This window comes from Lissotriton vulgaris, chromosome 5 (genome assembly GCF_964263255.1).
Source record: "Lissotriton vulgaris chromosome 5, aLisVul1.2, whole genome shotgun sequence".
Taxonomy (NCBI): Eukaryota; Metazoa; Chordata; class Amphibia; order Caudata; family Salamandridae; genus Lissotriton; species Lissotriton vulgaris.
In genome coordinates, this window is record NC_141693.1 from 1,997,223,516 (window position 1) to 1,997,251,239 (window position 27,724).

The 27,724-nt window shown below is 50.2% G+C and overlaps 1 protein-coding gene across 2 annotated transcripts in view; it reads right to left on the reverse strand.

Moving 5' to 3' along the window:
- The window catches only part of NTNG2 (netrin G2), a 278,222-nt gene that overhangs the window by 79,001 nt on the left and 171,497 nt on the right, over positions 1–27,724 (reverse strand). For both annotated transcript variants that reach the window (XM_086924769.1, XM_086924770.1), the window contains exon 4: positions 7,040–7,066. In XM_086924769.1, the coding sequence (XP_086780895.1) occupies positions 7,040–7,066 (27 nt within the window). The remainder of the gene's footprint in view (positions 1–7,039; positions 7,067–27,724) is intronic.

The following is a 27,724-nucleotide window of genomic DNA, read 5'->3' on the forward strand; positions in this document are numbered from 1 at the left end:
GCGTGCGACACTCCCAAGGATTTGTGGGAGTTGAAGTCCTTAATGTTCCTTAATGGATGCACTGTCTTTACTGCCACTCTGTATGAGCCCAAAGCTCTGATGAGCCCCCACTCACGACGCAGTTCTCATCTTGGTCAGCTGTTTCCACAAACGAGGCAGGTAACATCCCAACTCGTGGCCCCCGTGTTAAACAGGGTGGTGCTCCTTCGCGGCTGTGCTGCCGCTAATATTCTGCTCAAGGGTCTGCCACACGGTAAAAGAGCACTCGAACAGTTGAAAGGTTTGACCCGTGACCTTTAATTTCAGTATGAACTGCTCACGTTCGTAGGCTGGATTTGCAGAAACTCCGTTTCGCCTGACGCGTTTCGATACTTTCTTCCTCAGAGGCTTTATGACGAAGTTTGCGTGCGACACTCCCAAGGATTTGTGGGAGTTGAAGTCCTTAATGTTCCTTAATGGATGCACTGTCTTTACTGCCACTCTGTATGAGCCCAAAGCTCTGATGAGCCCCCACTCACGACGCAGTTCTCATCTTGGTCAGCTGTTTCCACAAACGAGGCAGGTAACATCCCAACTCGTGGCCCCCGTGTTAAACAGGGTGGTGCTCCTTCGCGGCTGTGCTGCCGCTAATATTCTGCTCAAGGGTCTGCCACACGGTAAAAGAGCACTCGAACAGTTGAAAGGTTTGACCCGTGACCTTTAATTTCAGTATGAACTGCTCACGTTCGTAGGCTGGATTTGCAGAAACTCCGTTTCGCCTGACGCGTTTCGATACTTTCTTCCTCAGAGGCTTTATGACGAAGTTTGCGTGCGACACTCCCAAGGATTTGTGGGAGTTGAAGTCCTTAATGTTCCTGAATGGATGCACTGTCTTTACTGCCACTCTGTATGAGCCCAAAGCTCTGATGAGCCCCCACTCACGACGCAGTTCTCATCTTGGTCAGCTGTTTCCACAAACGAGGCAGGTAACATCCCAACTCGTGGCCCCCGTGTTAAACAGGGTGGTGCTCCTTCGCGGCTGTGCTGCCGCTAATATTCTGCTCAAGGGTCTGCCACACGGTAAAAGAGCACTCGAACAGTTGAAAGGTTTGACCCGTGACCTTTAATTTCAGTATGAACTGCTCACGTTCGTAGGCTGGATTTGCAGAAACTCCGTTTCGCCTGACGCGTTTCGATACTTTCTTCCTCAGAGGCTTTATGACGAAGTTTGCGTGCGACACTCCCAAGGATTTGTGGGAGTTGAAGTCCTTAATGTTCCTTAATGGATGCACTGTCTTTACTGCCACTCTGTATGAGCCCAAAGCTCTGATGAGCCCCCACTCACGACGCAGTTCTCATCTTGGTCAGCTGTTTCCACAAACGAGGCAGGTAACATCCCAACTCGTGGCCCCCGTGTTAAACAGGGTGGTGCTCCTTCGCGGCTGTGCTGCCGCTAATATTCTGCTCAAGGGTCTGCCACACGGTAAAAGAGCACTCGAACAGTTGAAAGGTTTGACCCGTGACCTTTAATTTCAGTATGAACTGCTCACGTTCGTAGGCTGGATTTGCAGAAACTCCGTTTCGCCTGACGCGTTTCGATACTTTCTTCCTCAGAGGCTTTATGACGAAGTTTGCGTGCGACACTCCCAAGGATTTGTGGGAGTTGAAGTCCTTAATGTTCCTTAATGGATGCACTGTCTTTACTGCCACTCTGTATGAGCCCAAAGCTCTGATGAGCCCCCACTCACGACGCAGTTCTCATCTTGGTCAGCTGTTTCCACAAACGAGGCAGGTAACATCCCAACTCGTGGCCCCCGTGTTAAACAGGGTGGTGCTCCTTCGCGGCTGTGCTGCCGCTAATATTCTGCTCAAGGGTCTGCCACACGGTAAAAGAGCACTCGAACAGTTGAAAGGTTTGACCCGTGACCTTTAATTTCAGTATGAACTGCTCACGTTCGTAGGCTGGATTTGCAGAAACTCCGTTTCGCCTGACGCGTTTCGATACTTTCTTCCTCAGAGGCTTTATGACGAAGTTTGCGTGCGACACTCCCAAGGATTTGTGGGAGTTGAAGTCCTTAATGTTCCTTAATGGATGCACTGTCTTTACTGCCACTCTGTATGAGCCCAAAGCTCTGATGAGCCCCCACTCACGACGCAGTTCTCATCTTGGTCAGCTGTTTCCACAAACGAGGCAGGTAACATCCCAACTCGTGGCCCCCGTGTTAAACAGGGTGGTGCTCCTTCGCGGCTGTGCTGCCGCTAATATTCTGCTCAAGGGTCTGCCACACGGTAAAAGAGCACTCGAACAGTTGAAAGGTTTGACCCGTGACCTTTAATTTCAGTATGAACTGCTCACGTTCGTAGGCTGGATTTGCAGAAACTCCGTTTCGCCTGACGCGTTTCGATACTTTCTTCCTCAGAGGCTTTATGACGAAGTTTGCGTGCGACACTCCCAAGGATTTGTGGGAGTTGAAGTCCTTAATGTTCCTTAATGGATGCACTGTCTTTACTGCCACTCTGTATGAGCCCAAAGCTCTGATGAGCCCCCACTCACGACGCAGTTCTCATCTTGGTCAGCTGTTTCCACAAACGAGGCAGGTAACATCCCAACTCGTGGCCCCCGTGTTAAACAGGGTGGTGCTCCTTCGCGGCTGTGCTGCCGCTAATATTCTGCTCAAGGGTCTGCCACACGGTAAAAGAGCACTCGAACAGTTGAAAGGTTTGACCCGTGACCTTTAATTTCAGTATGAACTGCTCACGTTCGTAGGCTGGATTTGCAGACAGTGCATCCATTAAGGAACATTAAGGACTTCAACTCCCACAAATCCTTGGGAGTGTCGCACGCAAACTTCGTCATAAAGCCTCTGAGGAGGCGAAACGGAGTTTCTGCAAATCCAGCCTACGAACGTGAGCAGTTCATACTGAAATTAAAGGTCACGGGTCAAACCTTTCAACTGTTCGAGTGCTCTTTTACCGTGTGGCAGACCCTTGAGCAGAATATTAGCGGCAGCACAGCCGCGAAGGAGCACCACCCTGTTTAACACGGGGGCCACGAGTTGGGATGTTACCTGCCTCGTTTGTGGAAACAGCTGACCAAGATGAGAACTGCGTCGTGAGTGGGGGCTCATCAGAGCTTTGGGCTCATACAGAGTGGCAGTAAAGACAGTGCATCCATTAAGGAACATTAAGGACTTCAACTCCCACAAATCCTTGGGAGTGTCGCACGCAAACTTCGTCATAAAGCCTCTGAGGAGGCGAAACGGAGTTTCTGCAAATCCAGCCTACGAACGTGAGCAGTTCATACTGAAATTAAAGGTCACGGGTCAACCCTTTCAACTGTTCGAGTGCTCTTTTACCGTGTGGCAGACCCTTGAGCAGAATATTAGCGGCAGCACAGCCGCGAAGGAGCACCACCCTGTTTAACACGGGGGCCACGAGTTGGGATGTTACCTGCCTCGTTTGTGGAAACAGCTGACCAAGATGAGAACTGCGTTGTGAGTGGGGGCTCATCAGAGCTTTGGGCTCATACAGAGTGGCAGTAAAGACAGTGCATCCATTAAGGAACATTAAGGACTTCAACTCCCACAAATCCTTGGGAGTGTCGCACGCAAACTTCATCATAAAGCCTCTGAGGAGGCGAAACGGAGTTTCTGCAAATCCAGCCTACGAACGTGAGCAGTTCATACTGAAATTAAAGGTCACGGGTCAAACCTTTCAACTGTTCGAGTGCTCTTTTACCGTGTGGCAGACCCTTGAGCAGAATATTAGCGGCAGCACAGCCGCGAAGGAGCACCACCCTGTTTAACACGGGGGCCACGAGTTGGGATGTTACCTGCCTCGTTTGTGGAAACAGCTGACCAAGATGAGAACTGCGTCGTGAGTGGGGGCTCATCAGAGCTTTGGGCTCATACAGAGTGGCAGTAAAGACAGTGCATCCATTAAGGAACATTAAGGACTTCAACTCCCACAAATCCTTGGGAGTGTCGCACGCAAACTTCGTCATAAAGCCTCTGAGGAGGCGAAACGGAGTATCTGCAAATCCAGCCTACGAACGTGAGCAGTTCATACTGAAATTAAAGGTCACGGGTCAAACCTTTCAACTGTTCGAGTGCTCTTTTACCGTGTGGCAGACCCTTGAGCAGAATATTAGCGGCAGCACAGCCGCGAAGGAGCACCACCCTGTTTAACACGGGGGCCACGAGTTGGGATGTTACCTGCCTCGTTTGTGGAAACAGCTGACCAAGATGAGAACTGCGTCGTGAGTGGGGGCTCATCAGAGCTTTGGGCTCATACAGAGTGGCAGTAAAGACAGTGCATCCATTAAGGAACATTAAGGACTTCAACTCCCACAAATCCTTGGGAGTGTCGCACGCAAACTTCGTCATAAAGCCTCTGAGGAAGAAAGTATCGAAACGCGTCAGGCGAAACGGAGTTTTTGCAAATCCAGCCTACGAACGTGAGCAGTTCATACTGAAATTAAAGGTCACGGGTCAAACCTTTCAACTGTTCGAGTGCTCTTTTACCGTGTGGCAGACCCTTGAGCAGAATATTAGCGGCAGCACAGCCGCGAAGGAGCACCACCCTGTTTAACACGGGGGCCACGAGTTGGGATGTTACCTGCCTCGTTTGTGGAAACAGCTGACCAAGATGAGAACTGCGTCGTGAGTGGGGGCTCATCAGAGCTTTGGGCTCATACAGAGTGGCAGTAAAGACAGTGCATCCATTAAGGAACATTAAGGACTTCAACTCCCACAAATCCTTGGGAGTGTCGCACGCAAACTTCGTCATAAAGCCTCTGAGGAGGCGAAACGGAGTTTCTGCAAATCCAGCCTACGAACGTGAGCAGTTCATACTGAAATTAAAGGTCACGGGTCAACCCTTTCAACAGTTCGAGTGCTCTTTTACCGTGTGGCAGACCCTTGAGCAGAATATTAGCGGCAGCACAGCCGCGAAGGAGCACCACCCTGTTTAACACGGGGGCCACGAGTTGGGATGTTACCTGCCTCGTTTGTGGAAACAGCTGACCAAGATGAGAACTGCGTCGTGAGTGGGGGCTCATCAGAGCTTTGGGCTCATACAGAGTGGCAGTAAAGACAGTGCATCCATTAAGGAACATTAAGGACTTCAACTCCCACAAATCCTTGGGAGTGTCGCACGCAAACTTCATCATAAAGCCTCTGAGGAGGCGAAACGGAGTTTCTGCAAATCCAGCCTACGAACGTGAGCAGTTCATACTGAAATTAAAGGTCACGGGTCAAACCTTTCAACTGTTCGAGTGCTCTTTTACCGTGTGGCAGACCCTTGAGCAGAATATTAGCGGCAGCACAGCCGCGAAGGAGCACCACCCTGTTTAACACGGGGGCCACGAGTTGGGATGTTACCTGCCTCGTTTGTGGAAACAGCTGACCAAGATGAGAACTGCGTCGTGAGTGGGGGCTCATTAGAGCTTTGGGCTCATACAGAGTGGCAGTAAAGACAGTGCATCCATTAAGGAACATTAAGGACTTCAACTCCCACAAATCCTTGGGAGTGTCGCACGCAAACTTCGTCATAAAGCCTCTGAGGAGGCGAAACGGAGTTTCTGCAAATCCAGCCTACGAACGTGAGCAGTTCATACTGAAATTAAAGGTCACGGGTCAAACCTTTCAACTGTTCGAGTGCTCTTTTACCGTGTGGCAGACCCTTGAGCAGAATACATATAATATATATATATATATATATATATATATATATAGAGAGAGAGAGAGAGAGATAAAGATAGAGTAATGACCAATTACCTTCAACAGACAAAACAAGTTATTGGCATGTATAATCTAAGAACTTGTTTTTCCTGAAACAAAGGCCATACGTTATGACGAATGTTCCTTTCTGACCTATAAATTATATATAAAACATCTCTAAACATTATAAAGTGTAGATCGTGCTCTGCTCATTATGACGTGGCAGAGGCTACAGGATGGCCGGATTTAGTTAACATTCATATTAAGTACAAGTTCCATGCACTTGTGGCCCTGCCCTTACCCACATGCTAGTCATCCAAGGTCAGCAGTCAAGCTCCACAGACACCAGTCGACCACCTTGCCCATCTGAGAGCAGCAAAACTATGTACCAACTACACACCCGGTGAACAGGCCTCGAGTGTGTAGACACCCATGAGTCTAAACATAGATGAGAAGCACCATTCATAAACCCCAGCTACGCACACAGTATTACCAGTCAACAAGCACAGCGGCGCATGGCGGAATGGCCTGGACGTGGTGATCTACATCACGCACACTAAGAAGTGCGCTGAACAGTGCACGCGCAGAGCACCCCTTAGTCTGGAGGAGCTGCCAGGCCACTGGTCCATACCCCACCTGCTGCTAGGTCTGTTTGCAACCTACAACTCATAGCTTCAAGTCCCAAGGTGGCCCCACAGCTCTTCACCCTTCTCAGGCGGATAATCTACAATACCAATGGATTCTGCTGTTTACAACACCTCAATGTCCCTAACACAGGGTAATAGGTGCTACATAAATAGGTATTTTAGTAGTTCTAATAAATCAAACTCAGAAGACCAGGGTTCGGCCTGGGCCAGCAACACCTTTGCAGTTGTGTTCACTACAAAACACTCGCAAATCCTCAAAGAGGGGCGGGGAAGGGGTCTGGGGGTTAAGTGACTGACCTTGGATCAGAATTACTGAGTTACTTTCTCGCTTGGTCGCACTGCCGGCTATTAGGACCTCGCTCCATCACCCTGTGCCTCAGGTCCCATACGTTCAATAGTTGTGAGTGCTTAGAAGCAGGCTATACGCTGATATAAAGATGTACATTTTGAAGATTAAAAAGACTGTTATTTTGTTCCGCAGGCTCCGTATCATCAGTGGGTGGACCACCATTAAGAAATAAAACACGATGAATAAGAATTAAAGAGGTATTGTTTACAGCATAAATCGTTGTTAAAAAAAAAAAATAAGTGAATGGGGAAGGAAGCATGAATGTAGCATGGAGGAAGGGTGGCAGGGGGGGCACATGCTGGTGAGATGGCACATATCAGACTGAAATCCAGCTCTTTACTTACTGCCGAAGGCGGAGCCCGTGGCTGCACCTGTAAGAGAAGAGAGAGCAGAGACTGAGACGGGGTCAGGAGAGAATCTGTGATAGCAAAGAAGTTCAGACATGGCCTTCATTGCAGAATATAACAATCTGATGCAAACACCCCACCCTGATTGTAGCACACTGGGTGTGTTTAAACTCAGAAAGGTCTCCCTCTTAGGTTTGTTGTTCTTCCTGAACTAAAATACAGCACGCCTCATTCCTCCACAAGATGTCTGGGGTGCTGGCATCCTGCCCACAGGCACGAATCTCTGGCAAAAGTGAACCCCTCTTCCCTGCTGTACAATCAATGAGTGTAAACACGCGCGTCTTTCCATTTGTTAAATCCCTGTCAAGGAATGCTTCTAATCCGGTGCAGATCAAGTGTCTGGAGGAGGATTTGAAGCCAGACCAGTTGGTCTTAATTTAAGGCATTAAACCCTTCAGTCTTTGGCTTATAGCGCAATTCCGTTGCAGGTCACTCTGTCCCATTCACCACTCCCAGCGCACTGGGTATGGTATCATATGACCTAATTGGGTCAAGTCGAGCAGACAGTGCAGCTGTCTGCCTTGAAGGGCCTTTCGTGGGTTTCCCAATATTTTACCTGGCTTAACCCCTTGAACACGGTGAGCCACGGTGCTCGTGTGCTCATGACGAGCTGAGCTCGTCATGACCGTTGGAACGCTCGCACGCTCGGCTAATTCCCCTGCTGTGCGAACGTTCTACACAAACGGGTGTGGTCATTATGAGCTCAGCTCGTCACGAGCACCGTGGCTCATGACGAGCTGAGCTCATCATGAGCATGGGGGCGCTGTGCGCGCCCCCCGTTCAGCGGGGGAATGAGCCCCGCATGCAAGGGGTTAAAGCCCACCCTGTGGTTTCCATTGGCTTCCTTTGTTATCTCTTATTTTCTTGCTTTCCATTCAGTGGCTTTCCTTGTTTCAGCATGTCCATCCTGTGTTTGTCCCTCCCATGGTGTATAGCCTCTTTACCATCTCTTTAACTGGCTGGCTTCTATTCTTCCGCTGCTCGCTTTTAGGGAACGACTTGTTTCTTTTTGCTAAACCTCTCCATGAGAGTGCATGTGTTTTCCAACTACCTCACTTGTGCGCTTTTCTCCCCCACTCCACATTGCTTTCCCTCGCCCATGTGCTTCTCTCCACCACCTGTGCTCCTGTTGCTCTCTCTCGCCCCTGCTTGCTTCTCTCTTTCCTGCTCCACCTTGCTTTTCCCCCCATATGTTTCTACCTTTGCCCTCATGTTTTCTCCCTCGTGTTACCTCTCAACCCACCCGCTGAGTTTCTTCACCCTTCATCTCCTGCCCCAATCTGCTCCAGCAACCCACTCATCCCTTTTTTTTTTTAAAGAAGCAGTTTTGCACTATGATTGAAAAACAGAGGGGCAGATTTCCAAGCCCCTTGCGCTGCCAGTATGTCACTTTTTGTGACGCACTAGAAGCACATTGCTCTGCCCCATATTTACAAGGACAGGAAAAGTAAGTAAGTAAGGCAGTTTTATAAAGCGCATGGTTACCCAGAGCCACCATGCGTGGCTTTTCCTGTCCTTGTAAATACAGCCCCTTTACACGCAGCACTTTGTGTGAATGGGGCGTTCCATGGGTGTTGTTGTGGGTGTTCCCACGCAACACCCATAGAACCAGACACATTTCCACATTTACGAGGAATCGCAAACCTGGAAATGCGTCAGTAGGCTATGAGGCGCAACGAGGAAAAATGTTTTCATTTCTCCTCGTTCTTTTCCTCTTTCAATGTGTGCTGCCATCTACAGCAAGCATTGAAAGAGGAAAATGCCTGTAGTGATTGTTTTCGTGCAGGAAGGTGCCCTTTCTGCACAAAAACTATCTCCCTATGACGCAGGCATCCTTACACCATGGTGCAAGGCTGCCTTCGCCGGCGAATGGCAGCGGTTTGTGCGCGAGCGCTGGGGAGAGCACAGGAATGCGACATATCATTGTAAATATGTTGCATTCCTGTGCTCTGAAAGTGCCGCAGCGTGGCGCAGCCAAAGGGCTTGTGGTGCTGTGCGGCGGCACTTTCTTGTAAATCTGCCCCAGAGCTTTTGCAGTACTTTTTTAAAAAGAAAAAAATGTGTGACCTTTTGTTGGTGCACGCATGTTGCACACATATGCACAGCTACAAAATGTAGTGGTGGCTGAGTCATTGTGCTTTTTTAAAGCCAAGCAGCGCAGCAGACACAATGCTGGATAGTACTGCAAAAAAGCATTGGCAATTCCAATTGGTATCATAGGTGAGACCTATTGTCTTAGCAAAAGCTTCTATAAACAGTGCCCTCATACCACTGATGTGGCCCTGAAGCGCCGCTGTGGGCACTGATGTAGCAAGGGTGCCACAGGCCCTTGTGTAAGCAAATACATGGGTCCCCTGCCAACTGAGTGGGTAGTAAAATAAAACCATACTTGGGCTTAGTGGGCCCCGGTGCCACTGCACTTGCAGCACTTTTGATAGTCTGTGCCTGGTGTAGAGGGCTGAGCACAGCAGGGTGAGTGCAAGGGTCCTTCCTCTGTAGTGGGCGTGGTTGACAGGCACCAGAGGGCACCCTTCTTCATAAGATGTGTCCTAGAAGTCTAACAAAGGACCACCCTTTTGGGGATGCCTGCATCTTAGTGAACCCTGTTTCCAAGCTGCTTGGGCCCGCTAAGATGGCGCTGAAGTGCCATTTAGTCCAAAAGCATTTTTTCAGTTCTTTAAGCAAACTTGCTGCGTATATCAAGTATAAATAGTACAATTCCACTAAGGAATGGTGCTGGTCCAAGCAGGTATGGTTCTGATCCAGGTAGGAATGGTACCACATAGCGACGTGAGAAGTTTGGCACTAGAAGAAAGATCTCCCATCGTAATCGCAAGCGACTATGGCCTTTGTCCAGTTCAAGGCTATGGCCTGGGGTGCGCTCTCTGCTTGCTTGGCTGGCAGTTTTTGTTTGTGCCTAAGGAACATTCTTAAGCAAGGATGCGCCCCGCCAAGAACAGTCCTAACGGAGCTGAACCCATCCCAAAGACATTAGTGTGTAAGAAGTTTAAATGAAAGCGGCGACTGGAACAATGCATTATGGACTGTCATTATATGTTTCATTGAGTTCTGAGTCTCAACCCCGCACCACCTCCTCGAGTTAGCCTTTAATCGCTCGCCTTCACTACGATGAGTGTTGAGTGATCTCTCACTTTCGCGACCCTGTGTGTCAAGTGATCGCTCGCCTCCACTGCCCTGAGTGTCATGATCTCTTGCCTTCACTACTCTGAGGCCGAGTGATTGATCAGCTTCGCTACCCTGAGGGTCAAGAAATCACTCGCCTTCACAACCCTGAGTGTTGAGCGATCAATCCCCTTCACTACCCTGAGTGTCAAGAGATCACTCGCCTTCACTACCATGAGTGTTGAGTGATCAATCACCTTCACTACCCTGAGTGTCGAGAGATCACTCGCCTTCACTACCCTGAGTGTCGAGAGATCACTCGCCTTCACTACCTTGAGTCTCGAGTGATCACTCGCCTTCACTACCATGAGTGTTGAGTGATCAATCACCTTCACTACCCTGAGTGTCGAGAGGTCACTCGCCTTCACTACCCTGAGTGTCGAGAGATCACTCGCCTTCACTACCCTGAGTGTTGAGTGATCAATCACCTTCACTACCCTGAGTGTCGAGAGGTCACTCGCCTTCACTACCCTGAGTGTCGAGAGGTCACTCGCCTTCACTACCCTGAGTGTCAAGAGATCACTCGCCTTCACTACCTTGAGTCTCGAGTGATCACTCGCCTTCACTACCATGAGTGTTGAGTGATCGATCATCTTCACTACCCTGAGTGTCGAGAGATCACTCGCCTTCGCTACCCTGAGTGTCCAGTAAACACACGCCTTCACTACCCTGAGTGTCGAGTGATTCCTTATTTTCACTACCCTGAGTGTCAAGTGACTGCTTGTTTTCACTACCCGGAGTGTTGATAGATCACTCAATTTCGCTACCTTGAGTGTCGACAGATCTCTTGCCCTCGTTATTCTGAGTGTTGAGGGATTGCTTGTCTTCTCTCCCATGAGTGAGTGATCGCTTGACTGCCCTTCCCTGACTGCTGAGATATCACTCTCCTTCATTTCCATGAGAGTTGACTACTGTCAAGTGATCGCTTGCCTTCACTTCCCTGACACTACCCTGAGTGTTGACAGATTGCTTATCTTCATTACCCTGAGTGCTGAGTGATCACTCACCTTCACTACCCTGAGTGTAGAGTGACTGCTTGTTTTCACTGCCCGGAGTGTTGAGTGATCGCTCAATTTCGCTACCTTGAGTGTCGACAGATCTCTTGCTCGTCTTCACTCCCACAAGTGAGTGATCGCTTGACTGCCCTTCCCTGACTGCTGAGATATCACTCTACTTCATTTCCATGAGTGTTGACTACTGTCGAGTGATTTTTTGCCTTCACTACCCTGAGTGTTGACAGATTGCTTACCTTCACTACCCTGATTGCCAAGTGATCACTCACCTTCACTACCCTGAGTGTTGACAGATTGCTTACCTTCACTACCCTGAGTGCTGAGTGATCACTTGCCTTCACTACCCTGAGTGTTGAGAAATCGCTCACCTTTACTACCCTGAGTGTCGAGTGATCGCTAGCCTTCACTACCCTGATTGTTGAAAGATCACTTGCCTTCAATACCCTAAGTGTTTGTTGAGAGATCACTAGTCTTCACTACCCTGAATGTCGAGTGATCACGAGTGTTCTCAACCCTGAGTGCTGGCTGATTGCTCGCCTTCACTGCCGTGAGTGGCGAGAGATTGCTCACCTTGATTACCCTGAATGCTGAAAGATCGCTCGCCTTCACTACCCTGAGTGTTGAGTGATTATTCACCTTCACTACCATGATTGTCGAGAGATGGCTCGTCTTCACTACCCTGAGTGTCGAGTAATTGTTCACCTTCACTACCATGATTGTCAAGAGATCGCTTGCCTTCACTACTCTGCATGTCAAGAGATCGCTCACCTTCACTACCCTGAGTGTCGAGTGATCTTTTGCCTTCACTACCCTGAGTGTCAAGTGATTGTTCACCTTCACTACCCTGAGTGCCTAGAGATCGCTTGCCCTCACTACTCTGAGTGTTGAAAGATCACTCTCCTTCCTTTACCTGAGTGTTGATCACAGTCAAGTGATCTCTCGCCTTCACTACCCTGAGTGTCGAGAGATCGCTCGCCTTCACTACTCTGCGTGTCGAGAGATTGTTCGCCTTCCCTACCCTGAGTGTCAAGTGATCTCTCGCCTTCACTACCCAGTGTCGAGTGTTTGTTCACCTTCACTACCCTGAGTGCCTAGAGATCTATTGCCCTCACTACCCTGAGTGTTGAGAGATCACTCTTCCATATTTACCTGAGTGTTGATTACTGTTGGAGGGATCGCTCGCCTTCACTACCCTGAGTGTCGAGAGATCGCTCGCCTTCACTACTCTGCGTGTCAAGAGATCGCTTGCCTTCACTACCCTGAGTATTGATTGATTGTTCACCTTCACTACCATGATTGTCGAGAGATCGCGTGCCTTCACTACCCTGTGTGTCGATTGATCACTCGCCTTCACTATCCTGAGTGTCGAGTGATCGCTCGCCGTCACTATCCTGATTGTCAAGTGATCGCTCGCCTTCACTATCCTGAGTGTCGAGTGATCGCTCACCTTCACTACTCTCTCTGCGTGTCGAGTCATCTCTCGCCTTCACAACCCTGAGTATTGAGTGATTGTTCATCTTCACTACCATGATTGTAGAGAGGTCACTCGCCTTCACTACTCTGTGTGTCGAGGATCGCTCGCCTTCACTATCCTGAGTGTCGAGTGATAGCTCGCCTTCACTATCCTGATTGTCAAGTGATCGCTCGCCTTCACTATCCTGAGTGTCGAGTGATCGCTCACCTTCACTACTCTCTCTGCGTGTCGAGTCATCTCTCGCCTTCACAACCCTGAGTATTGAGTGATTGTTCACATTCACTACCATGATTGTAGAGAGATCGCTCACCTTGACTACTCTGCGTGTCAAGTGATCGCTCGCCTTCACTATACTGAGTGTTGAGTGATCGTTCGCCTTCACTACTCTGCGTGTCGAGTGATCGCTCGCTTTCACTACTCTGTGTGTCGAGTGATCTCTCTCCTTCACAACCCTGAGTATTGAGCCATTGTTCACCTTCACTACCATGATTGTAGAGAGATCGCTCGCCTTCACTACTCTGCGTGTCTAGTGATCGCTCTCCTTCACTATCCTGTTGAGTGATCGCTCGCCTTCACTACCCTGACTGTCGAGTGATCGCTCGCTTTCACTATTCTGCGTGTCGAGTGATCTTTCTCCTTCACTACCCTGAGTATTGATTGATTGTTCACCTTCACTACCATGATTGTCGAGAGATCGCCCGCCTTGACTACTCTGCGGGTCAAGTGATCGCTCGCCTTCACTATACTGAGTGTTGAGTGATCGCTCGCCTTCACTATCCTGAGTGTCAAGTGATCGCTCACCTTCACTACTCTGCGTGTTGAGTTGTGGAAAATTAATACGGTTTGGTAAACATTATCTGCGCCATCACGCCTTTTCCCCCGATGCCACACTTTTTGTCATGCACACCCGCCATTTTAGGTGCCTTGGTCAGAACCACCCTCTGCACGCCGCTGACCCCCAGCATGGCTCTTCGCCCTCACAAGCACCCCCCCACGCGCTGGTCACCCCCGCTCTCTCATGCATAGACCATAAAACCTCTCCATCTGCGCTGCTCTCCCATGAGAATCACACCCCTCTACCACGCAGCTCTGCCTCGGAACCCCATCCTGTTCCCAGCGCGACACCTCCCTCCATTCCTTTCATGGTCCCGGATCCTTTGATATAAACCCCCTTCCCTTTGTGCCCGTTTGTCTTACTCGTTCCCAGGCCGCCACCTGGCCCTGCGGATACTGTTATTCCCCCCCTCCTGTACAGTAGGAAGCTTCCCTCATCAAAGGATCCACGAGTTGATCAAAGCCCCCACCCCATGAGATCCGATCAACCTCACACATTCCGTGAATCGGCGGAATGTCCAGCTGTGCGATAATCATCACCTGTTGTGACCGGGGTGGGGACTTCAACTGTAAATGTGTGTGGGAACGGGCCTGAAGCGGGGATTCCGAGGATGTCTTTCCGTACATCAAAGGGTTGACAGAGATGTGTTTTATGCAATAAAGTAATAAACTCGTATATAAGAGGCCAGGCCTCAGAGATGCGGTTAGAGCACCTCGTGACGATACTTGCTGTCCGAACTGATGTGTTCTCCTCCGGAGAGAATAAACCCTTGTTTCCTGCCTTCCAGTCTCCAGCGCCTGCCTCTTCATTGATTAATATTTTGTGGGTTAAAGAGGCGACACCGCCGGGCAATACATAAGGATCTTTGTTCATTGGTTGCTTCCGACCTTTTTACAGAGTGATCTCTCGCCTTCACAACCCTGAGTATCGAGTGATTGTTCACCTTCACTACCATGATTGTCGAGAGATCGCTCGCCTTCACTACTCTGCATGTTGAGTGATCGCTCGCCTTCACTATCCTGAGTGTCTAGTGATCGTTCATCTTCACTAACCTGAGTGTCAAGTGATTGCTCGCCTTCACTATCCTGAGTGTCGAGTGATCTCTCACTTTCACAACCCTGAGTATCGAGTGATTGTTCACCTTCACTACCATGATTGTCGAAGGATCGCTCGCCTTCACTACTCTGCGTGTCGAGTGATCGCTCACTTTCACTACTTTTCGTGTCGAGTGATCACTCGTCTTCATTTAACCTGAGTGTCGAGTGATCGCTCGACTTCTCTAGCCTGAGTGTCGAGTGATCGCTCGCCTTCACTACTCTGCGTGTTGAGTGATCTCTTGCCTTCACTACCTTGAGTATCGAGTGATTGTTTACCTTCACTACCATGATTGTCGAGAGATCGCTCGCCTTCACTACTCTGCGTGTCGAGTGATCGCTTGCCTTCACTACTCGGCGTGTCGAGTGATCGCTCGCCTTCACTAACCTGAGTGTCGAGTGATCGCTCGACTTCTCTAGCCTGAGTGTCGAGCGTTCGCTCGCCTTCACTATCCTGATTGTCGAGTGATCGCTCGCCTTCACTACTCTGCGTGTTGAGTGATCTCTTGCCTTTACTATGCTGAGTATCGAGTGATTGTTCACCTTCACTACCATGATTGTCGAGAGATCGCTTGCCTTCACTACCCTGTTGGTCCTAGAAGTGCTCAGGCCTTTGACGGACAGGGGCTGTCTTTATAATTTTACCTGGAATAGAAACCTGTTTTGTGCACAACTCTCCATCACTGTGATGAAAGCTGCTCGAACCATGGGGGGTGGGGAGGGCTTTATCACGCAGAGTGTTGGCAGGCCTGGACGTTCACACAACCTGTTGCTCATAAATAAACTTTAACGCAATAAATGACACAGTGGCAGGAATCTAAAGGAGTCAGAGTTAGTATCTGTCATGAGTCAGAGCCTCTCCGGGACGTTATCAATGGGTCACTGGTTCGGAGATGGTGTGTTAAGGACAGGAACCGACATCCAAACAAGCGAGTCACACCTGTTTACCGAGTTATTTCCACCATGACTCAGCTTAATGCCACCCTGACTCAGCTCAGTGCTTAGCTGACTCAGCCTTTGATGTGCAGGCTCATGAAAAAACACCCAATTAGCACTCGCCTGTCTGGGGTCGCATAGGAGGGGTGGGGGGTATCGTCCAGTCCCTCCTCCCCCCGCCTTCGATGACGCAAGCCTCTCCCAGGCCCCCATACAGCCGAGTCCCGCACAGTACCTTCGGAAATGTCCTTTGACCTCAATTGACCTTCCTGATGTCACCCCCTGAGGATCCTGGCAGTGGCCGTCATGATATATATTTTTTGTGCACATCCCCCGCCCCCCCACCCAAAAAAGAAAAAAACACACAAAATAAAATCAAGTAGTCTCTCTAGATATGTGCCAAGTCATGAAAACAACAGCAGGTTGTCAGGAAGTGACGTAAGAGGACCGGGGGTAGGAAGTGACGGAATGGTTAAGGACAATGCCCCGTCGCTGGAGATCGGTCTGAACTCCCCTGCGCATGCAGGTAAACACCTGCAAGAAAGCAAAGCTCTGAGGGGGGGTGGGGGGGGGGGGGGGCAAACGCCGGACATTTGTATTGTCTTCATAACTTGCTTTGGAGTGCAGGACGAAGAGAGTAAAGTAAGAAAAGAGAAAATGGCAGAGGAAGGGAGGGAGGAAAAGTGCGTGAAAGAGAAAGTGGGCGAGAGTAAGAGATAGCGAGACAGAGGGAGAGGGGAATGTACAGAGAGTGGGAAAGGGAGAAAAGAGAGCGAAAGCAACAGGACCGGAGAGAGTGAATGACCGTCTACAAAGAGGGAGAGAGGAAACCACGGGGCGCGTGGCCCCGCCAGGGGGATAAAAGCGAGGGAGAAGCGGCGAGAGAAGATGAAAGGACCAGAGACACATGTACCAAAGTGGGGGCCTGGGAATGAGAATTCAAGAGTCAGTGACAGAGAGGCCTGTCATAGAAGGGGCAGCGGCGGGGGGTGGCAGGAGACGAGTGACTGGAGGGCAGGGGCGCGAAGGGGGCCGCTCAGAGACGTCGGCTGCAGCTGGCGGGGCCGGGCACCGCAGAGACAGAGTTTAATCCAGAGCGTCGTGTGCCTCAGATCACACGGCTGCGGCGCGTCTTTGAAGTGCGCCCTGACAGCCGCCGCTTCCCCGAGAGCCGCCCGCCTCCCTTCCTGCGCCCACCGGGCTGTCAGGCCTCAGACTCCTTCACACCTTTGATCAGCGGCCTTTTAAGAGAAACCCATCGATTTCAGCGCAGCACTCAGCAGCTCCGAGGGCCGAAGAGCGCAGGTGCGGCTAGGAGGAGCTGGCGAGGGTGGGGCGCCCCGCGACCGTCTCACGCGCGAGGGCCTGCTGGGTGCGGGGCAAGGCGAGCGAGCATGTGGGTGCAACCAGGGTTGGATTGGGATTAAAAATCGGCCCAGGCACGCAAAAAATATATGTGGCCCACATTTGCATATTGCTTTTCCGCAAACCACTGATTCGGCAAAGTTTTATAAAAAAAAAATGCACGGATTAATTCATAGTGGTGAAACACATCAGAAAACAAGCGAGGCCGCTTCTGCTCAGGCCCCCTGCCCCGCTCAGTATGCATAAATTAATGGGCCGGCCCAGCAAGAGAAAAGGAGTGACACCTCTGCCCGTTGATAAAAGGGAGGTCATGGACGCCCATCTGCCCCCAGAAAGGCCACTCAGGCGCCCACTGGGCCGCTGGGGGCATCGAACAACACAGACACCGCTCAAATCGGCCCCCCAGACTGTTCAAAAAAGCAGCCCACAGCTGGAACTGGACACCGGCCCCACGGGCATTGCCCGAGTGCCCATGTTACCAATCCAACCCTGGGTGCAATTTATACTGCGTGTGAGTACCACGGTGTGATGTAAGGACAACACACGTGTGAAACTCCTACTGAGTGTGAGTGACCATGGTGTGAAGGACGACATGACGCGTATGCAACTCCTACTGAGTGTGAGTGACCACGGTGTGAAGGAAGGACAGCACGCGTGTGCAACTCCTACTGAGTGTGAGTGACCACGGTGTGAAGGAAGGACAGCACGCGTGTGCAACTCCTACTGAATGTGAGTCACCATGGAGTGAATGACAAGACACGTATTCAACTCCTACTTAGTGTGAATGACCATGGTGTGAAGGAAGGACAGCACACATGTGCAACTCCTACTGAGTGTGAGGAAAGGACAGCACACGTGTGCAACTCCTACTGAGTGTGAGTGACCACGGTGTGAAGGACGACGTGACGCGTATGCAACTCCAACTGAGTGTGAGTGCCATGGAGTGAATGACAAGACACGTATGCAACTCCTACTGAGTATGAGTGGCCACAGTGTGAAGGAAGGACAGCACGCTTGTGCAACTCCGACTAAATGTGAATCACCATGGTGTGAAGGACGACGAGACATGTATGCAACTCTTACTGAGTGTGAGTGACCACGGTGGGAAGGACGACAAGACATATATGCAACTCCTACTGAGTGTGAGTGACCATGGTGTGAAGGAAGACGAAACACATATGCAACTCTAACTGAGTGTGAGTGACCACGGTGTGAAGGACGATGAGACATGTATGCAACTTCTACTGAGTGTGAGTGACCATGGTGTGAAAGAAGTACAGCACACGTGTGGAACTCCAACTGAGTGTGAGTGACCACGGTGTGAAGGACGGCGAGACATGTGTGCAACTCCTACTGAGTGTGAGTGACCATGCTGTGAAGGATGACGAGAAGCGTATGCAACTCCTACCCGAGTGTGAGTGATCATGGTGTGAAGGACGACGAGACACGTATGCAACTCCTATTGAATGTGAGTCACCATGGTGTGAAAGACGACAAAATACATATGCAACTCCTACTGAGTGTGAGTGACCACGGTGTGAAGGAACGACAGCACGCTTGTGCAACTCCTGCTGAAGGACAACGAGATGCGTATGCAACTCTTATTGAGTGTGAGTGACCACTGTGTGAAGGAAGCACGGCACGCGTGTGCAACTCCTACTGAGTGTGAGTGACCATTGTGTGAAGGAAGGAGAGCACGGGTGTGCAACTCCTACTGAGTGTGAGTGACCATTGTGTTAAGGAAGGAGAGCACGAGTGTGCAACTCGTACTGAGTGTGAGTGACCATGGGTAAAGGAAGGACAGTACACGTGTGCAACTCCTACTGAGTGTAAGTGACCATGGGGTAAAGGAAGAACAGCACACGTGCAAGTGTGAGTAATCATGGTGTGAAGGAAGGGCAATATGTCTCTGCAACTCCTACTGAGTGTGAGTGACCATGGGGTGAAGGAAGGACTGCATGTGGGTGCAATTCATACTGGGTGTGAGTGACCATGGGGTAAAGGAAGGACAGCACATGTGCAAGTGAGTGACCATGGGGTGAAGGAGGGACAGCCTGTGTTTACAACTCCTTCCAAGTGCAACCAAGTGTGAGTTTAAGTGACCGAAAGCAAGCAAGTATGTCCAATTCCTACTGAGTGTGAGTGACCATGGCACACAGGATGGCCAGCATGTATGTTCACCTTCCATAGAGTGTATGTGTGAATGACCAAGGCTTATTGAAAGGCCAAAGATTAGTGTGGGTGGCCATGGGTTGCACGAGCTAGTATTTGTGGCAGTCGCTGAGCGTCTCGTTGGTTGTCAGTGAGCTGTAGGTAGATGGTGGTGTGTGTCTCTGAGGGTTGTCACGTGCTAGTGTTTGTGGCAGTCGCTGAGCGTCTCGTTGGTTTTCAGCGAGCTGTAGGTAGATGGTGGTGTATGTCTCCAAGGGTTGTCACGCGCTAGTATTTGTGGCAGTAGCCTAGCGTCTCGTTGGTTGTCAGCGAGCTTTAGGAAGATGGTGGTGTATGTCTCCAAGGGTTGTCATGCGCTTAGTATTTGTGGCAGTCGCCGAGCATCTTGTTGGTTGTCAGTGAGCTGTAGGTAGATGGTGGTGTATGTCTCCAAGGGTTGTCAGGCGTTAGTATTTGTGGCAGTCGCCGAGCGTCTTGTTGGTTGTCAGCGAGCTGTAGGAAGATGGTGGTGTATGTCTCCAAAGGGTTGTCACGTGCTAGCATTTGTGACAGTCGCCGTGCGTCTCGTTGGTTGTCAGCGAGCTGTAGGTAGATGGTGGTGTATGTCTCCAAGGGTTGTCACGCACTAGTATTTGTAGTAGTCGACGAGTGTCTCGTTGGTTGTCAGTGAGCTGTAGGTAGATGGTGGTGTATGTCTCCAAGGGTTGTCACGCGCCAGTATTTGTTGAAGTCGCCGAGTGTCTCGTTGGTTGTCAGTGAGCTGAAGGTAGATGGTGGTGTGTGTCTCCGAGGGTTTTCACGCGCTAGTATTTGTGGCAGTCGCTGAGAGTCTCGTTGGTTGTTAGCGAGCTGTAGGTAGATGGTGGTGTATGTCTCCAAGGGTTGTCACGCGCTAGTATTTGTGGCAGTCGACGAGCGTCTCGTTGGTTGTCAGTGAGCTGTAGGTAGATGGTGGTGTGTGTCTCAGAGGGTTGTCACGCACTAGTATTTGTAGCAGTCGTCGAGCATCTCGTTGGTTGTCAGCGAGCTGTAGGTAGATGGTGGTGTTTGTCTCCAAGGGTTGTCACGCACTAGTATTTGTGGCAGTCGCCGCGCATCTCGTTGGTTGTCAGTGAGCTGTCGGTAGATGGTAGTGTGTGTCTCAGAGGGTTGTCACGCGGTAGTATTTGTGGGAGCCGCTGACCGTCTCGTTGGTTTTCACATGCTGTAGGTAGATGGTGGTGTATGTCTCCAAGGGTTGTCACGCACTAGTATTTGTGGTAGTCGCCGAGTGTCTCGTTGGTTGTCAGTGAGCTGTAGGTAGATGGTGGTGTATGTCTCCAAGGGTTGTCACGCACTAGTATTTGTGGTAGTCGACGAGTTTCTCGTTGGTTGTCAGCGAGCTGTAGGAAGATGGTGGTGTATGTCTCCAAGGGTTGTCATGTGCTAGTATTTGTGGGAGTCGCAGAGCGTCTCGTTGGTTGTCAGCGAGCTGTAGGTAGATGGTTCTGTATGTCTCCAAGGGTTGTCACACACTAGTATTTGTGGTAGTCGATGAGCGTCTCGTTGGTTGTCAGTGAGCTGTAGGTAGATGGTGGTGTATGTCTCCAAGGGTTGTCACGCGCCAGTATTTGTTGAAGTCGCCGAGTGTCTCGTTGGTTGTCAGTGAGCTGTAGGTAGATGGTGGTGTGTGTCTCCGAGGGTTGTCAGGCGCTAGTATTTGTGAAGTCGCCGAGAGTCTCGTTGGTTGTTAGCGAGCTGTAGGTAGATGGTGGTGTATGTCTCCAAGGGTTGTCACGCGCTAGTATTTGTGGCAGTCGACGAGCGTCTCATTGGTTGTCAGTGAGGTGTAGGTAGATGGTGGTGTGTGTCTCCGAGGGTTGTCACGCACTTGTATTTGTAGCAGTCGTCGAGCGTCTCGTTGGTTGTCAGCGAGCTGTAGGTAGATGGTGGTGTATGTCTCCAAGGGTTGTCATGCACTAGTATTTGACGCCGAGCGTCTCGTTGGTTGTCAGTGAGCTGTAGGTAGATGGTAGTGTGTGTCTCGGAGGGTTGTCACGCGCTAGTATTTGTGGGAGTCGCCGAGCGTCTCGTTGGTTGTCAGCGAGCTGTAGGTAGATGGTGGTGTATGTCTCCAAGGGTTGTCACGCACTAGTATTTGTGGCATTCGCCGAGCGTCTCGTTGGTTGTCAGTGAGCTGTAGGTAGATGGTAGTGTGTGTCTCAGAGGGTTGTCACGCGCTAGTATTTGTGGGAGTCGCCGAGCGTCTCGTTGGTTGTCAGCAAGCTGTAGGTAGATGGTGGTGTATGTCTCCAAGGGTTGTCACGCACTAGTATTTGTGGTAGTCGACGAGTGTCTCGTTGGTTGTCAGTGAGCTGTAGGTAGATGGTGGTGTATGTCTCCAAGGGTTGTGTGTGTCTCAGAGGGTTGTCACGCGCTAGTATTTGTGGGAGTCGCCGAGTGTCTCGTTGGTTGTCAGCGAGCTGTAGGTAGATGGTGGTGTATGTCTCCAAGGGTTGTCACTCGCCAGTATTTGTGGCAGTCGCCGAGCGTCTCGTTGGTTGTCAGCGAGCTGTAGGTAGATGGTGGTGAATGTTTCCAAGGGTTGTCATGCGCTAGTATTTGTAGCAGTCGCCGAGCTTCTCGTTTGTTGTCAGTGAGCTGTAGGTAGATGTTGAGTTAAGTGTGTTGTGTATAGTTCTCATGTAGAAGCGTTTGTGAAATTGTTTGACGTCTGAGTGAGGTTCTGATGTATCTGGGTGTCTTGTGGTGCTGGCTGAGCTAAATGCCCTTTGTAAATATCGAAGGTCGAACTTTACCCACTTTCAGTACTCACAAAGGGCATTTACGAGTAGTAACTGCCTTTTGTGGATACCCAAAGTCATAAAGTTAGACTTTCGTCTCACTTTACCTTTGTGAATAGGGCCCCATGTTTGTAAATTAGCTAAAATGTTTGATCCTTTGTTTTGGGGTTTCAGCCCCAATAAATATGACTCTGGCTCATAAACTCCGAAGTTGTGGAGACCGTCCACCCTAGTCCAGAATTCCCAATGATTGGACATTAACAAGCCATATGATAGAGGTTGGCATCGTGTGGCCGCGTCTAGGCGACTCGTCACTAGTGACTTCAAGCATGTGCCCCTTCTGTTCAGGGGACAGGTATGTTTGGAGCAGATGGTTACACTGGAAGGGTTTAACCCTTGGCATTCTGGACAGATGATTTCTGTATTACAGTGGTCTAGGCCAATCAGAGCTCTGTAGTTTTTTTGGTGTCATATTGGTCCTGCAAGTTTGTGGCCTCAGATTGGAAAGTCCTTCGGAGAGCTTTGTAGAGGACGTATGTAGATGTTCTTTCGAGTCCATACATTAGCCGTAACCCGAGCATGTTGTTCGCCTGGTGAGGTGTGTGGCTCGTACTAATGTATTATTTGCAGGACCACTGGATCTATGCAATTCTGTGCCCGATCCATTTTTCACATAATTATTGGATATACCACGTTTGCCACATAATCCATCACCTGCTGCATAATTCACAGACTTTAAGAAAAGATTGTTTCTAGCTCAAATGGACCAAAGTTACTAAAAAAACACAGCAACGTGTATTGCTGCACAATAAAAGACACTATGCAAAGACCAACCGGTCACCTTTCAGTAGGTGATTGCTGCATTCAGGTGTTAAATTGATATAATGAGATGAAACCTTTGCTAAGAGAGTGTTACCGTGTAAAAATGTCAAAGTAATGAAGTAATACTGTCTCATAATTTGCCGCACTATGCCACCAATTTTCCCCATTTCTTGACACATAATTTAGTCAACCCTGCTGCATAGTTTGATCCTCTCCTGATACCCTAATGCCAGTGGGCCTGGTTATATGTCATGTTTTGCCCCGGTGTGATGCTTTAAGATTCACTCAACTCCTCAAGTATATCACTGGTGTACAAGTCGGCCACGGTGTCAGTCTCAGCGGAGAACCAGGGCCGTCTGTCTCGGTGCCTGAACTCTTCCCGGAACTGCGCTGGGCAATCTATTGGGATTTCTGTTGAGTCTATTGATGTTTCCCGGAGGCTCTCGATACAGTTTGTTCGGCATAAACTGCCTACGCTGGCTACTTTACAACAGAGGCCATGCTGCGCTATGTCTCTGGCCTCAGTGACTGTGAGCTTCCGTAATTCAGCTGCCGGGTAAATACTGCTTGTGCTGATTCTCCTATGAAGCAGCTGGTGGGCCACAGGAGTTGCGCTGCTAGGTAGTACAGTTCATAGTCGGGGATCTGCCGACCGACCTTGGGGGCGATTCACAGAACTAATCTGAGACAAAATCCTAAACTTACTACTTTTGGTATTCACAGAAGGCATTTAGGAGTAGTAAAGTTAGGATTTTGGCTTAAGTTTGACTTAAGACAGACTTAGGACAAACCTAGGACATATTTAGGACAGACTTAAGACAGACTTAAGACAGAATCCTAACTTTACTACTACTAAATGCCTTCTGTGAATACCAAAATTAGTACTTTTAGGATTCTGTCTCAGATTAGTTCTATGAATGGGGCCCAGAGTCTGTAGGTAACTGCAGCACCACCCTTTTCTCACATTGCTCTCGATCAGGTTGAATTACATCATTTGGACCTCTTTAAATAACTTCCACAGACCTGCCAACTCACATGGTGCCCCACTGTGACACGTGATATCGGCTATTATCTCACAGGTACCCGGTGAGGAGCTGATATCACATGGTGGCAGGGAAAACTAGCTGAAAGCCACTGTAAATATCGGATTTGAACTGCCGACATCCATTAAGGGGTGTGAAAACACCCCAGGACATCAACACCAGTCTCAGCAAGTTTTTGTTTTGGGAGGATAGGGTTTGAGGTTGCTGTGGGGGCAAGGTGCCTTGTAGGTACCTCTTGCATGAGGCCCCACCCTCCAAGGCCCCGTCCGCCTCCTCACATGGGGAGATTTTTGTTGACCCTGAAACGGTTGCTTCCGGTGAAGAATCTCGTGATTGATGTTAAGTATAGGAGTTGAGGAAGGATTAACATGTTAGAGGTGTCAATTCCACCCACGACGGATAGTGAGAGTTTGCACCAGAATGCAACTGATTTGCAAATAGCTGAAAATGCCTTCTTCATGTTGCCTGACATTAAATCTGTTTCTTCGTGGTAAATTGGTGCACTGGGTACCAAGCTGTTCCCGTCTGAGACTTGTGCAGGTGGCTGCAGTCATCCTGCTCTCCCCACGGTTCAGCGCCTTGAGACCTCACAGGTGAGTAGCGCGCTATACAAACCCCTGATTGATCAATGGGGAAGATAATTCTCAATCTATTCTCAAGCTACAGAGTTCAGCAACATTTGTCAAGGCTTCCAGAGTTACTTGCAAGTTACGTCTTGCATCCGGTATGTGTACCGGATCCGGTATATGTACAAGAACATCATCCACAAACAGTGGTATAATATTGTGTCTATTAGTCAATGGTATACCCCAGTTAGGCCCCTCCCCCTACAAAGACAGGGCAGAGGCTCCATGGCATGGTGGAGAGTGGAGGGAAGAGGGGTAGCCCTGTTGGGTGCCCGTGTCCACCGTCCACCACTTTGAGATGATACGACCTGCACAAACCTTAGTTAGATTTGTGTACAGTAGCCTAGCCCATTTCAATATATTTTACCAAAGCCCAGTTTTATAAGCATCATCAGGATTCTCTGCTCCAACACCTGAGGTTCATGATCTCAGGTCCTGTTGGTACGCCATCTCTACCGTCTCCTGCTGGATGGTCAAATTTTTGGGGTAGATTTCCTTTGGTGGCCACAGTGAAGGTGTCTGCCTGACGACAAGCGGTTGCCTACATAGGGGGAGTAATAATTGTCCAAGATTGTTGTTGATTTGGGATGGGGTAAAAAGCTACTCACTCTGACCCCTTTCTTGCTATCCACATGTGCCGTGTGTACGCACCCCTGGAGTTACGGTGGGCTTGCATCGCCCTCTGTGATTGTTTTCTTCCAAGCTTCATGGAGACTAGTATTTTGGGTGATGGTTGGCAGGATTGAAGCTGGGCAGGCAGTTTGCTCATGGGTGGCATATTGGGTGTGCGTTGCAGCCTCAATGTCTGGGCCGGGTTGTTGAGGGCACCTTCGTGGGGCTGGTTTCTCGACAGTCGGTCTTGACTCTGCTTACAGTTCACTGGTCCACTGGTTGGTGGTGACCTCAGTGGTTGGATGTTCTCCTTACGATGAGCCCACAGGTTGCCCCACGGCATCCACACAGCATACCCTGCCACGGCTGCCATCTTTTTTTCTTCTATACGGTGGCCTGGCTAGGTCTTATGACCTCTACAGGCAATCACCTGTTCACTTCCACCTGTGTGCCTGTATGGAGCTGTGGGTCAGATGTACAAACGCATTTATTGGACACAAACCCTGTGATTTGGTAAATCACAGCTTGTACAACCAATAAATGTGTTTTTCGAATCCACAAAACCCATTTAGCATTTCAGTAACATGTTACCGAATTGCTAAATGGGTTCAGTAAACCATACTGAATTGCTGTTTGTAAGGGGCTTGCTTAGGGCAGCATTACCAAATAGCAATTCTCAGTGGGTCACTGAAATTGAAAATAGGTCATAAAACCATAATATTTTAGCGACACCTCAAAGGTGGTGGCAGCCCATTCTCAAATGGGGAGGGCTCCCCACGCGACCGCTTCTCCTTTGTGAATGTTAACACAGTTATTTTGTAAGGCTTGAAACCGGTGACATGGGCCTAGTACCAAAAAACTTTGGAAAACTTTTTCTTTTTGTTTTTTTAAAATGCATCCCTTTTTCCTTTAAGGAACACAGACTGCATAAAAAAACGTGATTGCTCTATTTGAAAGCACTCACAACATGGTGCTCTTCTGACCCCAGCAGGCCTCCATCGCTTCGATGGGAGCGAATCGCAGTGGGTCACAATTTGTGATCTACCTTATTCATTTTCACGAGGTAGGTCGATTTATGACCGACTACAATCCTGCATCTTGGAAGTGACATATTAGTACATAGATTGATTTGCAAAATACCATTTGATTTTCTAAAAGACGGTGCACAAATTGCGATCACTTTTAGCAAACCCAGTGTTTGTACATCTGGCACTTCGTTACTTCTGCTGTGATTGAGCTGCTCCAAATGACAGTAACCTACAATTTTGTGGCAACTTCTCAATGTCTGGAAAACTTGGGGCCTTTTTCGGATGTTGATGTGAAATATCACATAAGTGAGAATGGTGTTTGTACGCGCATGTTCACTCACTCATCCACCTATACCATCCCCTCAGTGAGCTAAGCACCTCCTCCGAGATCTGTCTGTGAAATGGTGCAAGTGCCTCACTTCAGGGGACAAATAAGGTGGTGCAGCAGCAGTGCCAGCTCTCCCCACCACAGGACACAAACCAGGCTGCAGCAGGCCAGCTTCCCCCACCACAGGACACAAACCAGGCTGCAGCAGGCCAGCTCCCCCCACCACAGGACACAAACCAGGCTGCAGCAGGCCAGCTTCCCCCACCACAGGACACAAACCAGGCTGCAGCAGTGCCAGCTCTCCCCACCACAGGACACACACCAGGCAGCAGCAGGCCAGCTCTCCCCACCACAGGACACAAACCAGGCAGCAGCAGTGCCAGCTCTCCCCACCACAGGACACAAACCAGGCTGCAGCAGGCCAGCTTCCCCCACCACAGGACACAAACCAGGCTGCAGCAGGCCAGCTTCCCCCACCACAGGACACAAACCAGGCTGCAGCAGTGCCAGCTCTCCCCACCACAGGACACACACCAGGCAGCAGCAGGCCAGCTCTCCCCACCACAGGACACAAACCAGGCAGCAGCAGTGCCAGCTCTCCCCACCACAGGACACAAACCAGGCTGCAGCAGGCCAGCTTCCCCCACCACAGGACACAAACCAGGCTGCAGCAGGCCAGCTTCCCCCACCACAGGACACAAACCAGGCTGCAGCAGGCCAGCTTCCCCCACCACAGGACACACATCAGGCAGCAGCAGTGCCAGCTCTCCCCACCACAGGACACAAACCAGGCTGCAGCAGGCCAGCTTCCCCCACCACAGGACACAAACCAGGCTGCAGCAGGCCAGCTTCCCCCACCACAGGACACAAACCAGGCTGCAGCAGTGCCAGCTCTCCCCACCACAGGACACACACCAGGCAGCAGCAGGCCAGCTCTCCCCACCACAGGACACAAACCAGGCAGCAGCAGTGCCAGCTCTCCCCACCACAGGACACAAACCAGGCAGCAGCAGTGCCAGCTTCCTCCACCACAGGACACAAACCAGGCAGCAGCAGGCTAGCTTCCTCCACCACAGGACACAAACCAGGCAGCAGCAGGCTAGCTCTCCCCACCACAGGACACAAACCAGGCAGCAGCAGTGCCAGCTCTCCCCACCACAGGACACAAACCAGGCAGCAGCAGTGCCAGCTTCCTCCACCACAGGACACAAACCAGGCAGCAGCAGGCTAGCTTCCTCCACCACAGGACACAAACCAGGCAGCAGCAGGCTAGCTTCCTCCACCACAGGACACAAACCAGGCAGCAGC